The 18,728-nt window shown below is 36.1% G+C and overlaps 1 protein-coding gene across 2 annotated transcripts in view; it reads left to right on the top strand.

The window, feature by feature from the left end:
* The first annotated feature begins 2,384 nt into the window (after positions 1-2,384).
* Positions 2,385-18,728, top strand: part of Slc6a14 (solute carrier family 6 member 14) — a 34,181-nt gene continuing 17,837 nt past the window's right edge. For both annotated transcript variants that reach the window (XM_075957087.1, XM_075957086.1), the window contains exons 1-8: positions 2,385-2,521; positions 3,572-3,737; positions 6,611-6,742; positions 9,231-9,392; positions 10,175-10,310; positions 12,628-12,760; positions 13,351-13,491; positions 17,957-18,185. In XM_075957087.1, the coding sequence (XP_075813202.1) occupies positions 2,474-2,521; positions 3,572-3,737; positions 6,611-6,742; positions 9,231-9,392; positions 10,175-10,310; positions 12,628-12,760; positions 13,351-13,491; positions 17,957-18,185 (1,147 nt within the window). In that variant the 5' untranslated portion in view covers positions 2,385-2,473. The remainder of the gene's footprint in view (positions 2,522-3,571; positions 3,738-6,610; positions 6,743-9,230; positions 9,393-10,174; positions 10,311-12,627; positions 12,761-13,350; positions 13,492-17,956; positions 18,186-18,728) is intronic.

The following is an 18,728-nucleotide window of genomic DNA, read 5'->3' as shown; positions in this document are numbered from 1 at the left end:
CTGAATATGTACCTTGTATGTGCATGTACCCTAGGAGATGAGAATAAGGCATTGGATCTTCTGGAGTTGAAGTTACAGGGAGCTGTGAGCTGCCTAGTGTGGGTGTGGAGACCTGAATCTGTGACATCTGTCGGAACAAGTCCTCTTAACTGCCAAGCCATCTTTCTAGTCCTGGAGAGTGAAGTCTTAACACCAGTTTTGCTTTCCTTTGCTTTGGTAGTAAAGTCATTAAACAGTATGCCCGAGTCACATTTTTGTTTGTTTTTAAATAGAGTGCCCTGTAACCCAGACAGGTCTTGAACTCATTGTAAAGCCAAGCATGACTCCTGACTCAATTTCTCAAGTACTAGGATTACAGGTCCCATACTGTCACACACAGCTCTTAAGCAAATGATATACATTTGTTAAACTGCACTGGGTACTAGTGCTTAAAATACAAGGAGGTTTAAGACATGCATCTTGCACTCAAAGGCCACAATTTCCCATGAATGTAGAGTAGCATAGGGATACAGAGAGAAACATGCAAATATAGTGTGTTGTAATACAGAGGGAAACTCTGTGGAAAGGTCCAGAGAAGATGACAGCTAAGTACGAGTTTAAAGGATGACTGAGTAGTAGTTCAACAAGTATGGAGGAGGGTGGGAATTTCCAGAAGGAAAAAAAAAACCACGAGTAAATTCACATAGGTGAGAGACACCATGTACAGAATAAGACACCCAAGCTTAAGAGTTAGTGACAAAGAATGGCAAGAGATAATATCATGCAAATATGTAGACGTTAGCTGGGTCATGAAGTGCCGTATCTACTAATGGGAAAAATGTTCCTTCCCAATAAACCACAAAATGCATATATTCACTAGCAGACCTTTTACCATAAATTTGTGTCTTAGTTGCTTTAATCTCAGGAGTGACTAAAACTTCTCTACTGTGTATTGTTGCCTGTTCTATATACATTTTGCTCCCCACAATTTGCCTGTTAGTAGGATCTTTCTTCTTCTTCTTCTCTTTCCTTAGTTACCAGCTGTTTACACTGGCCTATGCTGGGTTACTTTCCTTCCTATGAGACTTTGCTAGTTCCTTGAACACTGTTTGATTTGCTTTTCAGCTCTTTTATAAAGACCTTTTCTTCTATGGTTAAGATAGGCTAATATCTCTGGTATTAGGTCATACCAGTAGTCTAGAATACTGTTATTCTCTTTTTTCTATTTCTCCACATACACTATGTGTATGTGATATAAATATGTGCGCATATAAAATCCCAAACCAGCCTGTGTTATAGTCACCACCAAAGTCAAGGCATTCATACATTCTGTTCACAACCTCTGGATATCCCACTCAACTCTACCCACCTGGACTCCTGAGGACATATTTCTATTGCAAATGGAAAATTCTTGTCAGCCAGTGTGGAACAAAGGAACTATACATAAATGAACATTTGAGTCCCTGCTGGTTCCTCAGATTGCATGAATTTTTGCAATTAGGTGGAACTACCACCCTCTCTGAATGGACAGGTTGAGTCCAGATTCTTTGAGTTTTTGATGAAGAGATGCTGGACCCGTGATCAGAATTGCAGTAAGGCTTTTCTCTGTGGTAAGCGGGGAAGTTTCCTTATAGTTTACTTTCTAGGCCTCACCTTTCTCGGCTGAGTGAAGTCCTTTGTTAAGGTTCAAATTTCCCATAAACCTGCTCAATAATTTGTTTGTGTTTGGCTTCTTTGCAATACCACACAAAGCAATCCTTGTAAAAGGCAAAACACTCCCGAAGACTGAGAAAGGAGCTCGAGACATAGATTCAAAGTCGCTCTTTTCAGGTAGAGGCAGCTGGGTAATCTTATCTTAACTGGCTACATTTCAAGGTGCCCAATTAAGGGGCTTTCCCCTCTGGGAGCAGTGTTTGCCCCCACGTGATGAAGAGCTTTCTAATGAGGGGTAAAACTTGGAGAAATCGGAAGCCCAGAGGTCTTCTGTTCACAAAAAAAATTTATAGCAAACAAAATGAGCCCCACAGGTTGGGTCTCTCCCACCTCCAGCACCAGGGGCTATCAGCATTTGGCCCCAGGACAGAAGCCTGACTGAGAAGCAAGGTCAGTAGGAAGCCAGGTATCCAGGAAAGCAAGCAAGACTGCTAAGGCACCTGCACTGCTCTGAGTCAAAAGTTGTCAGTCTTCTTTGACTCGGGCTGCACAGCTCACTCGCTCACAGCCCAGCCCTCTCCTAGGGCTGGGACAGGGAATTGCTACATGCAGGATTACCTGGGGGAAACACCAGAGGCTCACTTTGGTCCCTTCCAGTAATTGAAAGGACTGAGCGTCAGGAAGGGGGAGGAGAGAGCTTCCCTCCATAAATGGTCCCACCCCTGGGCAAGGTGGCTCACTTTGGCAGGTAGCAACGGGGGAGTGTGCACCTGCCACCAGTCGAGCTCAGCCAGACTGTGAGAAGAGGCGAGGCGGAGCAAGCCAAGGGAGTGAGTGAACCATGGACAGATTGAAGTGCCCGAGCTTCTTCAAGTGCAGAGAGAAGCAGGTAGGGGTCTGGAAGCCTCTGGAGGTGTAGAGGAACAGAGAGGGAAAACAAGGGGCGGGGGAGTCTCAAGTTTTGCTTTCTGTAGCTGTTCCTTTTCGCATATTTCTTTCTTTTCAACTCTTTTCAAGTATGCCTGCTATGTTCCCACAAACTTTCCACGTCCCACAAACGATGTGAAAAACAACTTTTATGCTGGTAGTTAGACTTAGGAGCACCTCACCCTGTACCTTGGGAACCCTACAGAATGTTGTTCTTTGTCTTTCTCTACACTGTGCTCATATGCTGCAGGGGAATGCAAAAATGGACTGTCCTTATCTGACCTTAGGAGCATTTCATACTCAAGCAGCTAACAGGTTGGAAGAGAACCCCTCCCTAAGGGGGGGGGGAGGGAGAGAGAGAGAGAGAGAGAGAGAGAGAGAGAGAGAGAGAGAGAGAGAGAGAGAGAGAGAGAGAGAGAGTTGCTCCACCTGGTGGGACAGGAAAATTTGTCTCTGCATATTATTTCGTGATTTTGGGAAAACACGGATTACGTGCTCTAATCAGAGCATAGAAAGTGTATGGACTGATTTTTATTTAATTAGAAGCTACATTTGATACTTCTTAATAACCTGCTATAACCTTAGGAATGTTGACTCTTCCTAATTTATACTAAATTTTTTTGTATTTGACACTTGACTTGTCTACTTTCATTTGCACTTCATTTGGTGTGACATTAAACTTCAGATGATGTTAGCTGAAAGGGCAGTAAAAACATCTTTTAAACTTCTTTCTTTAATTTGAACAAGCAAATGCTAAATAAATGTAGCTACCAGCAGAAATCTTCTTAGTTTTGTCTACTGCTGTACCAGTCTGAGTGTTCCAAATCTGACCTAGAGGTTAAGCAGAGTTGGGCCTGGTTAATACTTGGATGGAGAAAATCTTCTGGATTTTGAGAAGAATTCCCTATGAGTTTTCACCCTTCTTTTCTATAACACTGTGAATTTATGAAATTATGCTTCTGTGGAATTCATAACAGAAAGGGAAGATACTGATAATTTTTTCCTTTTTTAGAAAGTGACAGCTTCATCTGAGAACTTCCATGTTGCTGAAAATGATGAAAATACAGACCGTGGTAACTGGTCCAAAAAATCGGATTATCTTCTTTCTATGGTTGGATATGCAGTGGGATTGGGAAATGTGTGGCGATTCCCATATCTGACTTACACCAATGGTGGAGGTAGGCTTTTTCTTCCATTCTTTTTCCTCTAGTGGGATGCTGTTTGTATCCACATATAGAAAATTCTAAATACTTATGTAATACAACACATATAAGTATATATAATATACACATATATAATACTTATATATGCATATAATGAAATATGAACTAAAGAGAGGTATATGATATTTTCAGTTAGTAAAGAGGATGAGAAACAGCAAAACATTTACTAATGAACTGTAAAATATTAGCTCAAGTTTGAAAACTGCTTCAGAAAACTCTGATATAAACTTGATAAGAGTGTTACATGCAGTACTTCTGAGTTGATTTGAGAGGCCATATAATCTTCAACTAGGACTTTTAAAAGTATATTCATACTCAAGTTGAGCTTGAAGTTGAAGTATGTAAAAGGAGAGACATCTAAATCTTTTTAAAAGCTCAAGGAAACTGCTTAGCTAGAGTAAGACATTTTTATAATTTAAGTGTGAACAAAAATGGTTATTAATTAATATTTTGTTATACTATTAATGTATATATTTCAAATGCCACCAACCATATAGAATATAAATAAAATAGAATAGAATTTAGTTCAAGGCTCTGTGGTTTTATTGTTGCAAAAAGAATACTTTTTATATCTTGTAGATCATTACGTAGACCTAATCAGAACACAAAAATAACTAAGATGACACACAAAGGGAAAGAAAATGAGTTGTGCAATATTCTAGTAATGTGGAAATAACTTTTCAATCACAGCATTTTAACTTACTTGTGCTTATAGGCTCTGTTAGAAGTACAGAGATGACATGTGCCTGTATTTCATAATTGGACACCTTTGGAGTTTTGCCAGTATAATTATTTTTCTCTTGGCACAATAGGATTGTGTGTGGTGATGTGTCAACCACATTTCTTGTTAATTGAGTATTTAGAACATTCACACTGGCCATCAGAGACTCAAAAAAAGGAGCTCTGAGCTCTGTTTATTAAACACTTTAAGTGTGGGTAGCTTAAATTCCCTCATCTAGGACTTAGGTCATCCAATAGTGGTTTTGATGCAAGTATTAGCAGGAAAATGAGTCAATAATCACAATCTTTTTGGTGTCTATGTCCTAAGGCTCTTTTGAGATTCTTACAATTGTGTTTACCATAAGATATACCCTGTAACTTGATATCATAATTCACCGAATAATCAGCATAACCTTCCAGGAAATGAATAAAACTAATTTTAATAGAAAAATTTAAAAGATAATGCAAATTAAATATTTTTTATGCCTCTTTTTATGTATCTTCTAAAAGTTAATATGACACATTGGTACTCAAATTTTTAAGGTCACGTCATTTGAGTAATAGATTATCTCTATTCTCTAAGTGCTTTTTGAATTCATGAGTAGTAAGGAAAATAATTAAGGATAATTGCGACAGAATGAATGAGGTATACATATCGGAAATCCTGTTTTCATTTGTCGAACTCTATCTTGCTTTCAATAACTGTTGCCAAGACTTCTAGATTGTTTGGCTGGGATATTGAACGTTATGTCTTTGTTTCAACTTGTAGTCTGGTAAACATTCCAGTGAGAAGTATCATAAACCAAATATGGGCAGAAAAAGTAAAACAAAAAGTTTAAAAGGATTTGGACCTTGAGTTTTCTGTCCCGTGCTCCTCTGTCTCTGTCTCCTTTCACGAGCAAGGAACTCAGGACCGCGAGGGGTGCACCCACACACTGAGACAATGGGGATGTTCTATCAGGAACTCACCAAGGCCAGCTGGCCTGGGTCTGAAAAAGCATGGGATAAATCCGGACTAGCTGAACATAGAGGACAATGAGGAATACTGAGAACTCAAGAACAATCGCAGTGGGTTTTTGATCCTACTGCACATACTGGCTTTGTGGGAGCCTAGGCAGTTTGGATGCTCACCTTAGGAGACCTGGATAGAGGTGGGCGGTCCTTGGGCTTCCCACAGGTCAGGGAACCCGATTGCTCTTCGAGCAGATGAGGGAGGGTGACTTGATCGGGGGAGGGGGAGGGAAACGGGAGGCGGTTGCGGGGAGGAGGCAGAAATCCTTAATAAAAAAATAAATTTAAAAAAAAAGTTTAAAAGGAGGGGAGGAGTTGGATATTCTTATATGGGAGATTAGTTCCCATGATAGTGGAAGTTAACTGAGTTTCAGATGGTCAGTCCTTAACAAAACCATTTCTTATTAACATTGACTAAGGAACCTTGTGACTGCTAAAAGAATTATGAACTTAATTGCAGTAATTTGCATTCTCAACTCTACTTACCATCTACATTCTAAATTTTAAAAGTAATCCATGTATTGTTGAGAGAGAGAGGAGGAAGGGAGGGAGGGAGGAAAGAAGGAAGGAACGGAGGGAAGGGAACTAACATTGAACACTTGTCATATGCTTGCAGTGTTGCCACTGTTTGATCAGTAAATTAGTAAATTTGATAATTGTTAGAGGCCCAGCATTTGAACTCGAGACAGGAAGTATATGAGTTAGTACTAGGTCCCCCTTTTATAAGAAGGAAAAGTTCACAGGCTAGTAAAACATTTTAGGCCAAATAGTTGATAGATGACAGAGCCAGCATTTTAATGTATATCTGTTTAGCTTTATAGTCTCTGATCTCTCAACTTCACTGACAGACTTTTTATTAGCTATTATTTTTAGTAATTGTAGTAACTTCACTAGGAAACATTACCATTCCCATTTGATTAATGGGAAACTCAGTTAATGCATTTAAGTTACATTCTCACAAAAAGTAATGAATCTTGGACCTCAAGCCAAATCCCTCCATTTCCACTGTATTAGTATGCTTTAAAATGCTATGTTCCTTGTCAAAGTGCCAAGAAGACTTTAAAATGTAATAATAAATTTATCTCTTTGCTTTTCAGGTGCTTTCTTGATACCATATGCAATTATGCTAGCATTGGCTGGCTTACCTTTGTTCTTCCTGGAATGTTCCCTGGGACAATTTGCTAGCTTAGGTCCAGTTTCAGTTTGGAGGATTCTGCCATTGTTTCAAGGTTGGTATTTAAGACTTTCCAGTATCATGATGGTCTACCTACACTGTTTTCACTTGGTGAAAAAAAAGAGAATTTAAAGCCTGACACATTTGATCTCATAGAAGTTGAGCAGAAAATGCTCACAGAGGCAGAAATGGACAGGAAGGAAGAAGACATGTAGGTCAAAAAAGATACAGTTATAGTTAGAGAAATAAATTTGCTGGGTGTGGTGGATTATGCCTTTAATTCCAGCAGTCAGGAGTCAGAGGCAGAGGCAGGCAGATCTTTGAGTTAGAGGCCATCCTAAACTACAGAGTAACTTCCAGGGCAGCCAGGGCTACACAGAGAAGCCCTGTCTCAGAAAAAGAAACAAATCCAAGAAAGCTACAATCTATAGGTCTATAAATTGGAGAACTGAAAAAAATAAAAATCACAGTATGGTTTCTATAGTTGAGAACAGACAATATATTACATTCATATATTTTAATCTCATAAATAAAGATAGTGGTCATCAAGTATTCTTACCCATGAAGTGATAGTCACCTGGGGGTAATATGCTTGCCAATCAGAAGATTAATTCATTTCACAATATATATGCAATTCAACCATCACACAGTATATGAAAAATATGGATTTCTCTTTCAACTAAAAGTACAGAAAAAGGACATGCTAGGGCAAAGATGGCATTGCTTTTTTTGTATATATATTGTGCATACACATATACATATGCATTCGCATACACATGTGCACGGGGATATAGAGCATGGAAGTCAATGTCATGTATCTTTTTTAATTCCTTTGAAATGGCCTCTCATTAAACATGGAGCTCATTGTTAGGCTAGACTGAATGGACAGCAAGCACTGGAGAGATGTTATCTCTACTTCCTCAGTGGTGGGATTTAAGTGCACTCTATTACAACAGTTTTTTTTTAACCACAGGTGCTAAGTTCAGGTACTTATTCCTATATATCTATAGCAAACTGTTTACCTACAGAGCCATCTTTCCAGTCTTCAAATGTTAACTTTTACTTTTACCTGGATGCACATATAGAAATGACACTAAAAGATGATTGTCATGGTGTAATTATTTGACAATTTTCACCTTTTGAATTATTTTGTCATAGTCCTGTTGTGCATTAGCTTCAAGACAACAGCTTTAACAATGTACCATTTTTATTTTAATTTATGTATATGTGCACATGAGTGTATGCCACAAGTGTGTGAGTGCCTGTAGTGGCCAGAAGAAGGCATTTGATCACCTGGAAGCTGGAGTTACAGGAAGTTGTGACACACCCAATATGGATGCTGAACTATCATTGTCCTCTGGTCCTCTGGATGAGCACCAAGTGATCTTAACCACTGAGTAATCTCTCCAGCCCCAAGGCTCTTTCTTTTACGTTATTTCTTGTACAGATTTGTTTTACTGTCTTTTATATCTTTTATAAAGCATCACTGAGAAAAGTTGGATGGCAGGCCACTATTTTCTCTTGGATATTCCTAATAGGAGAAGAGTCTAGATAAAAAACAAATGCCTTGATTTTATCTTTAAAGACTAAATATAATTTTAGCATTTACTAGTTACTGCAAACCATTTGTTTGTAACATTAGAAATATATAATAAGGAGGTAAATAGAATGCTTTACTGGATAATTGGAGAAGCTATTTCAAATACTAGTCTTAATAATAGAAGTTATTATCATTATGCTAAACTGCACTGTGAACCTACTGAGTAACAGAACTTTTGGAGGTTAAATTCAGATTGTTTCTGAATTTGTACTTTTTCTGCGTACTTTTGTGGAGAAATACTGGATTGTGTCCTTTAAAAATGTTACATCAGAATCTTCCTTTACTATCTGAGAATTGTTTTACAGATAAACATGTGTATTTTGGTGGATTTGTCCATAGGGTATGAATATTGAAGGTTTTTAGTACCTGTATTTCCTGCTCTCAGAAGGATTTGAAGACTTAATAAAGAATAATTGAATAGAGTTTTGTGAATTTTGTGGCTAATTCTATATCTTTCCCCTTTAGCCATAATAGCCTTTTCTTAAAAATTGAAAAATTCTCCAAAATCCAGTCATCAAAATTGGTTTGCATTTGGGAAGAGGGATCTGAAGAGATTGCTCAGCAGTTAAGAGCACTCACTGCTTTTCCAGAGAGTACAAATTTGATTACCAGCACCTACACTGGGCATTTCAGAGTCTCCTGTAACTCCAGTTTCAGGGCATCCAATGCCTCTGTCATCTGTAGGCACCTGCACTCAAGTGTGCACACTCGCAGATGTGCAGTGCACAGACACAGTTAAAAATAATAAAAATCGAGTCTTTTAAATATTGGAAGAAACATTGTGACAGGGTAACACCTCTCCATCTCAGACACTTTTTTTTTCTGAATTACAACATAGACTTATGTGAAAGAGTCTTTTATTTTAGCTTTTGTGAAAATTGAACTCAGCTCTTCTTATGGATCAGCAAATTAAACTTCACCTTTTAACGGTTTTGTTTTCCAGGTGTTGGAATCACAATGGTCCTGATATCCATTTTTGTGACAATCTATTACAATGTCATAATCGCCTACAGCCTTTACTACTTGTTTGCTTCTTTTCAAAGTGTACTACCATGGGCCAATTGTTCTTCTTGGGCAGACGATAACTGTAGCAGATCACCAATAGGTAAACTCCATTGTCAACTTTTAAAATATTACTAGCTTTATAATTTTGTCATAATGACTAAATAAGTTGAAATGATTAAATAATTTTCTAACAAATTTAAGTACACTTTTATGGAAAGCCAAGCCATACGTAGAAGTAATTCTTGCAACTCTATGTTCTAAGCAGAAGATAGTAAGAAAAAAAGAATGGTTTTTTAAGTGCCATCATTAATAGCCTTAAATGGTAGTAGTAAAGACTGGGTGCTGCCAATATCAATATGAGATACTTAATATTAATACTGGAGGATATTGCAGTTGAAATTATCCATATCCATCAGATGAAGCTTTAATGTTTTGGAAGGGTTTAAAGGGGTAGCATATCTATACAGGCTAGCTGAAACTCCCTGCTGAAAATTCTGCTAAACGCTAAGTGTCAACTGCAATACCTCTTATTCTGTAGCAGTTATTTCTGTAAAAAAGACCACAGTTTAAATGGATAATTAGAATTATGGGCTTTACCAATTGGTGGTGGAGAAGATTTGATATATTGAATGTTACATGCTCTATTCTATTTGTAATTTATTTATTCTACCTTTACCAAGTAACAATGTAAGTAGTAACTTAAGTATTTCCCATTAAAATCCTCTTTTTCTCCCCATGAAAATATTCTTCTACAATTAAGTCTATCTATCTATCTATCTATCTATCTATCTATCTATCTATCTATCTATCTATCTACCTATCATCTTTCTATCTATCATCTATCTACTGATTTATTTATGTATCTATCATTTATTTTTTTAGTAACCGGCTGTAATGTGAGTACAGTAACAGGAGAGATGTTTATGAATATAAGCTGGGTAACTCTCAACAACCTGACCTGCTTGAATGGTAGTGAAGTTTTTCAGCCAGGACAACTTCCCAGTGAACAGTATTGGGAGTAAGTACTGACTGACTTTTTAAACAAGTGTTGTTGAAAGGCTTTTTGAACCACAGTGAAATAGTGGTCAGCTTCTTTTATTTCCCATTTTATTTTGTAATTTTATTATAAGTATATATTGTGAGTTGAGCACCTTTCTCTTTACCTGTATACCTTCCCTCATTTTCACTCCCATAAATAGAAAAGAGAACTGTGACAGATAAATACTTTGATTCAAATGTTTACCTATTGTAGGTGAGTTGAACTACCTGAAGAAGCTCATTTTTAACATGTATCTTTTACAAGTCAGTTGTTCAGTGCAATAACATTTAAATAATAGTTTAATAATAATTGCTAGTTAAAAGTTAATGTTAGAGAATTATAGAGTTTGGGAGATGTTTCAGCACATGGAAGTGCCAGCTGCCAAGCTTGGCAATCTGAGTTCAACTCCTGTAACCTACGTGGTAGAAGGAAAAAACTGACACCTGAAAGTGTCCACTGAAAACATTTATATACAGTGGAATGTGCACACACAAAAAATAAATAAATAAAAATTGAATATAATAAGAAAATTCAAATAAACAATTAGGCTCTGGAGAGATGACTAAGAGGTTGGGAGTATTCACTGTTCTTGCAGAGGACCAAATTTTGGTTCTAACACTCACATTGTGGCTCATAATTGTTTGTAATTTTAATTCTAGGGGGTCCAGTGTCATTTTTTTAGCCTCCAAGGGCACCAGGCATGCATATTCTCATATACACATATGCAAACAAAACACTCATGCACATAAAATAAAATAAACAAATCATAAAAATATCAGCCACCACTCCCAAACTCAAGACTCAGGGAATATTTCAGAAGGGCCAAAGGACTATAAAAAGCAAGAGGATCAGGTAGCTTTCTATGAGATTATATCTCCTAATAAAGTCAAAAGCATATGAATCCTCAATGACATGATTGCCAAAACATGAGCTGAACAAGGATGACACCAATCTACATGTCCAGTTGGATGGGGAAAACCCCACATGGCCTCAGCCTAGCACAAAGAATGATAAGAAACAAAGTAAAGCTGGGAGCAGAAAATCTAGTCTTCCCCTATGAGAACACCATTGGTTGTTCAGTGCCAAATACTCAGTCCTCAAAATATCCATGCGCGTAGTCTTATGCGGACTGAACAGGATATATTTTTGGAATATATAATACATTATATTATAGAAATATAACACACATAAATATTATATATAATGTAAAATGTAATTATAACATAAAACATACAAATATGCTACTTATAATTATAGATATATAATATATAATATACACGTTACATGTTATATGTGTATGTTATATATTATGTTTATATGATATATTTATAAAAATAAATATACATGATGAATAGTATTCTAGTGAGTTATGTAATATATTTCCTTTATCCATTCATCATTTGATGAACACTTAAGTTGTTTATTTGTATTGACTTTTATGAATAGCTATGAATATGAATGAATAACTTGGCGGAGTAAATGTCTTTTGGACAACCTGATCTTATTTCTTTTAAATACACAGTAAATAGTGGGACTGTCAGATGATATGGTGGATATACATTTTCAATCTTAGAAGTTTTCCAAATATCATGCTAGTTATTTTTTAGTGTGTGTGTGTGTGTGTGTGTGTGTGTGTGTGTGTGTGTGTGTGCCTGAAAAGGCCAGAGGAATCAGATCTCCCAGGATCCGGAGTTATAGGTGGTTGTGAGCCACCCGATGAGAGTGCTGGGAAGCAAATACAGGTCCGCTGGAAGAGTAGAAAGTACTCTTAACTTTGATTCATCTCTCTAGTTACAGAACTTGGATTATAGGTCCATGCATGTTACTCTGGGAAATAGTGGAATTGCACAGAAACTCTTTGAAGATATGAAGAATCAGACTATTTCAGTCTGATTATATATACAGGTTTTGAATAAGTCATTACATAATACAAAGTTAAATGTCTTATTTATGACATTTATTTGGAGAAAACCCCATAATGAGTCACATGAAGGTACCAGATAGAAGCTTAATTTCTTTACATAAAGGAAATTAAAACATTGGGAGAAAATCATGAGTAATGATTTTTTTCTAGGTGCTTGAAATTATGACTGCCTTTTGGACCCTTGAAGTTCAAAGATTGACTTTCGAAGGAATAATATTTGTCCCTTCACACATTATCTATCAATAAAAAGGTTGCAAAACTAAGCTACAATACTGAAGTTTCCATTTGGATGAAACACATTACAAAGTCCTTTGATATTTTTTAAACAAAGACAATTGATTTTGTGCTTATAAAAGGTCTTCTGTATTTCAGCAAAGTGGCTCTACAGCGGTCAAGTGGAATGGAAGAAACTGGAGGAATTGTGTGGTATTTAGCACTTTGTCTTCTTCTAGCTTGGCTCATAGTTGGAGCAGCATTGTTTAAAGGAATAAAGTCCTCTGGTAAGGTAAGTTGGAAGTCACATTAGTGACTCAACTTCATTGTAGTTTCATCAAATATAAAATTATTAATAGAGTTTTGTATAATAGGAACATTCGAATCCTTGAAAGTCTTTCTACATAAGACATTCTTGTTTTAGGCATAAGCATAGGATAAATGCCATTGTTAAAAGCAAAGCAAAATGAATACAATCCTTGCGCAATTGTTTAAAACTCAGACTCTACTAGCGAATACAGCATTCTGGGGCTTGAAAGTATGTTTTAAACGCTTCTGTCCCACAATAAGCATTTATAAGGATCCACATAGGACAGCATTCCATTTAGATCTCAAGTGATCAATGCTGTTTGTTTACAGTAGGAACCTTAGAAATACTGCTCCCTACATCAAAGTACTTTCAAACCTGGATCTATTTTTGGAGTGGTGAGAATATAGAAAGGAAATTATCCTAAAATTGGTACTGGTATCATTGGACTTACCTACTTTTTGAAACCTGAGGTAATTATTTGACAAATTGCGACTGGTTGTTAATTTTGCTCATAGAAAATTATATGCCATGATTTTAAAGTGGCATTAACTTTTAGTTGTTCTGTTTGTTAGGTGGTATATTTTACAGCTCTTTTCCCGTATGTGGTTCTCCTAATTCTGTTAATACGAGGTGCAACTTTGGAGGGTGCATCAAAAGGCATTTCATATTACATTGGAGCGCAGTCAAATTTTACAAAACTCAGAGAAGCTGAGGTAAGACTTAAGAACATTTAAAATTACCTGAGAAGATAAAACTTAAAGCTAAATATGAGAAATTTTGTTCCATATACATACATATATATATATATATATATGTGTGTGTGTGTGTGTGTGTGTGTGTGTGTGTGTGTGTATTATACTATGGTATTTTCCAAGAGCATATGCAGTTAAACAATTAGTTTTTATCCAGTAGGATATCTGACTAAGGCATGTAACAGCATTAAAACTCTCATTGGAAGTAAGATCAATTTTAGCAATAGTCTTAGAACTCACTGTACTACTGTAACTTATTCTATTTGACCACAGATTTGGGGCTTTACTGTTTTGAATAAACGAATATTTCATACATTAACACCTATAAATTAAGAGCTATGATTATGGGAAGAATGCCAGAAAAAGTTTGATTTTCTAATATATACAATTTGGTTGTCTTGAAAAGCTATTGTGTCAAAGATAAGATTAAATTTTGTTCAGTTGATTATAGAATTAGAACACATGCTTGACATGGGTTAAGTATTTCAGGAAAAAAAATCTATTACTTCTACTAGAAATGGAAACACATATATTAAATATAAATTTGAAAAAATCCTTTAATTTATTTATTGTGTGTTGGGGTATGCACATGACATGGTGTATACATGAAAGTCAGAGGGCAGTTTTTGGAGAATCAGTTCTGTCCTTCCATTAGGTCAGTTCCAAAGAACTTGGGTGATCAGGCTTAGCCCCGAGTGTTTTTATTCACAGAGTTATTTCTCGAGCCCTAAATTATTCTCTTCTAAATGTAGTCTATTTCCAGATAAGGGCTATGTATCGTGGACACATAAGATGTTTTACAATTTTAACTGTGCAAGAGAATTAACGATAAGCTTGTATACAGCTACCATACTTCTGTTGATATTGCCAAAGGAGGCTTACATGTTTTTGGAAGTTACATAAAATTCTTGTCACATATTAAGCTAAGCTTACTCTTAATCTTATATTAAGTAGAGGGGGGGAAACCTATGCTAATATTATCTGCCACATTAGTAGTGCTATTCAAAATAGATAGTTTTAGGTTTCTATTGTCTATTACATTAAAAACATGCTGACTTCCAGTCATTGACGTTTTCTTTTTTAAATACTTAAGAATCAGATATGTATTTAATTGTAGAGTATTTCTGTAACCAAGGTCAAGTTGATCAGTTTCTGTCATGGAAATCTATCACGTAACTTGAAAAGTTGAAATGCAAATTTCTGATCTTTGGTTTCTTTTGCTGTGCCCAATAATTTTCCCTCAATGATTAACCACAGCAGTTTTAATTATTTTAGAGCCATGGCACTTTATTATTATAGACTTGGAGATTAAAGTTCTTTGATGTGTCCTCAGGGCACCTTAAGGCATTTCTTAATTAGTCTTAGTCCTTACTCTTTTTATCCTTGTTTACTAATCCATTCCCAACTAGGTGAAAATTTTTCATTAGGTTATTAAACATGATAAGTTAATAAACTGTGGAATTAGAAAACTCATGAAAATGTGAACTAGAGTACAATTATTTTAACTATTGATGGTGCATTATAGTTTTGTTACTTCATTTTCCCTAAGAAGTGTGCATTTTTCTTAAACTTCAAAGATTTGGTCACAGATGAAAAGCCGCTTTGATACATTTATGTGGCTTTTTATATGTCTCAGATCCTTGAGTTTTATACTCCCTTGAAACTACCTTGTAGTCTTCATATGGATTTTGTCTCTGTTTCTGTGTCTCTATTATTAAAAAAGAATCAGACCTGCATTTAAAGTTCCTTGTGAAACATGCAATTTAGTCCTCCACTCCCCATATCAAATGACCACATTCCATGTGTTTTGGGTTTGTTAGTGATAATAGCTTCCCTCAGATTAGCATTCTCTCTCAACACTGATCTTACTCATCCACCTCAGGTCCTCTTAAATCATATATGCATGCATAACATATCAAGTACAGAGACTCAGAGATCAACATAAGCATGAAGTTCATCTCCTAAGATGGACAGCAACCAAATAAATAAGGATATTTTATTTCCAACTTGATTTATTAATATCTAAATGAAAATATCTTGGTCTATGTGTATCTCTCTGTATGTATCTATGTATTTACCCACCTATCTATCTTTCTTCATACAGATTTTCTGTAATCTAGCATGAAAAGTATATTATATAGACCCAGTGAAATTTTATTCTCTAGGAAACTTGCTTCTATTAAATTATTTTCAAGTGAAAAAAATTAATGTTTTTAAGATCGCTACAGGGAGCCTAGCCAGTTTGGATGTTCACCCTCTTAGACGAGGATGGGGGGGGGGAACTTTAGACTTTCCACAGGGCAGGGAACCCTGACTGCTCTTCAGACTTGAGCGGGAGGGGGAGAGGAGTGGGGGGAGAGGGAGAGGAGTGGGGGGAAGGGGAGAGGAGTGGGGGGGGGAGGAGTGGGAGGCTGGGAGGAGGTGGAAACTTTTTTTCTCAATAAAAAAAAGAAAAAAAAATTACTTTATGGTTGTTTCTCATAATAACAATTATAATTACCATAGAGTATCTTTTAATCATCATTATTATTGCTTGTACCTACCAATGAATTAAAAAGGTTAAATTAAAGTGAGACGCATGAATGGTTTGGGTGTAAATGTATTCCTTTTAATTCTAGAACCAGAATTGTTAGTCACATATGGTCACATTATTCAGTCTACCTTCCCACTGACCTCTGTGAGGCTATGAGGAGTGAAAAGACACTTTTGGCCAAATATAAATTAGTCCTGTTGTTTAAAATCTACACAAGTCATTTTTTCTCTTTTGGTTGATATTATATCCAAAGAATTCCAATTTCAAAATAAATGAACTTGAATAAATCTCTGACTTAACTGTTGGCCTTTCACAAAGAGGAAGGAGGGACAAATTCTGATGTCAGTAATGATAAAGGACTGGAATTAGACAAAGACACAGAGCCAGGTTGGGCTGTCTAGTAACATCTTTGTTAAGAATTAATGTGGTTTTAATATCACATTGACATAGAGAATTAATGAAATTCCAATCTAATTCCCAGCACAGATAAGTAGGGGGAAATTCTCATGTCAGACAAAAGACAGTATTACCAAAAAAAAAAAAAATCATGAGGTTTTAGCATAGGAACAGATATACAGAGAGATGGTACAGAATAGTAATCTCAAAAATGTATTATCAAGAAACAAAGTTTGGTATTTAGCAGAGGTAACAATTCAGTTCAATCTGAAAAGGATGGATGATCCAATAGATGTCATTGATGTAATTTGTAGCATCAGTTATCCTTAAAAATTAAAAATAATGTGAAGTGGAAATATGTGTAGAATAAATTATGTGTAACAGATGTGTAATTAATATGTGTAAAATAAATTGGAGGGAAATTAAAAACAAAACTGTTTCACGTAGAGAATACAGAATAACATCCTTATAATCTTAAGCTAAGCTTTGTTTGCAGACAACACAGATGAAGAAATGTACAGGTAAGCACATCTGAATAATTTCAGCTACATTAAGTAGCAATAGCAAAAATATTTTGGCTCATTGAAGGACACAAAGTAAAGAGGATAAAAAACAAGCAGCACATTGAGAGGGGAAAAAGCCCTCGAGAAATACAGCACACAAAAGACTAGAATTCAGTTTCTAGTTTGTAGTGTGGTATGTGTAACTTAAATTCCACCACATAATTTTAGAAGCAGAAGCAGACAGATCTCTGTGAGCTCTATGTATGGTGTTTCAGAATAGTGTGGATAGTGTGGTCTACACAAACACTGGGGAGAGAGAGAAGGGGGGAGGAAGGGAGGGAGGGAGGGAGAGAGAGAGAGAGAGAGAGAGAGAGAGAGAGAGAGAGAGAGAGAGAGAGAGAGAGAGAGAGAGAGAAGCTGCGTCTCCAAGAGGGAGAAGGAAAAGAGAGAGAACTCAGGCTGGAAGCTGCAGATCAGCCTGTCTCAGCAGATGGGGAAGGGAATGGGCGTGGCTTGTCTCTTAAAAAGACAGAACAATCATTACACTGTGGAAAATGCTAATTTTGGTAAGTAATGAGTCTAATCAGAACTCTTGATTTAAAGCCTTTAGATTAGGTCAAACAAGAAAAAAGTTGACGAAATGTTGCCAATGCTATAGAGCAATGGTTCTCAACTTTCCCTTTAATACAGTTCCTTATGTTGTGGTGATCATAAAATTATTTTTATTGCTACTTCATATCTGTAATTTTGCTACTGTTATGAATCATAATGTAAATATCTGATATGCAAGGGTTGCAGCCCACAGTTACTACTGAAGTATAAAAAACACAAAAAATTGGAAAAGCTCATACCATTATTTTCTTCCTCTTGATGGTTGACATTTAGGCATTCATTTCATTATTTTTTAATGTGCATTTATATTTACTTGCATACTCTTTTCTATGAGTTAAATTTAACAGTACATGTTTAAAAGTTTTTAAAATTTCTCTTACAGGTTTGGAAAGATGCTGCTACACAGATATTTTATTCCCTTTCTGTCGCTTGGGGTGGCCTAGTCGCTTTATCATCTTACAACAAGTTTAACAACAACTGTTACTCTGATGCCATTGTAGTTTGCTTGACAAACTGCCTGACTAGTGTGTTTGCTGGGTTTGCGATTTTTTCTATATTGGGACATATGGCTCATATATCTGGAAAAGAAGTCTCTCAAGTTGTAAAATCAGGTATACAATTCTGGATGCTCCTGAAATTTAATTGAATATAGCTCACTTGTGAAATTCTGGTCTAATTTACAGGCATCTATACTTATGATTAGAGTTATTTATTTACTGGTCCATCTAATACAATACATTTTAATGTAATAGTTCCTAAAAGATCTGGAAACACAAAAGCATTTTAGGGAGCAGTTATTCAAGAAGACATAATGTTGGGAACACAGTTCAATTTGGGAGAGTGCTCGTCAAGCGTACCATGCCCTGTTTTTTTTTTTACATAGTACCTCAAAAACCCTGTGTTGTGTCATATGCATGTAATCACAACACTTAGGAAGTCGAGGTAGGAGAAATAGAAGTTCAAGACTAACCTTATCTACTGAGAGAAATCGAGGCCAGCTGAGGCTGCATGAGAGTACCTAAAAAAACGAAATAAAGACATTTTTCTTTATTTTTATTTATCCTTAATATGAACCACTCAGCACAATTCTATGCTTCATGAGAGAAACAATTTTCCCATGTGAAAATACAGTATTGGGTTTGAACTTTTAACCT

The sequence above is a fragment of the Microtus pennsylvanicus genome, chromosome X (genome assembly GCF_037038515.1).
Source record: "Microtus pennsylvanicus isolate mMicPen1 chromosome X, mMicPen1.hap1, whole genome shotgun sequence".
Taxonomy (NCBI): Eukaryota; Metazoa; Chordata; class Mammalia; order Rodentia; family Cricetidae; genus Microtus; species Microtus pennsylvanicus.
This window is presented reverse-complemented; position numbering and strand designations above follow the sequence as displayed.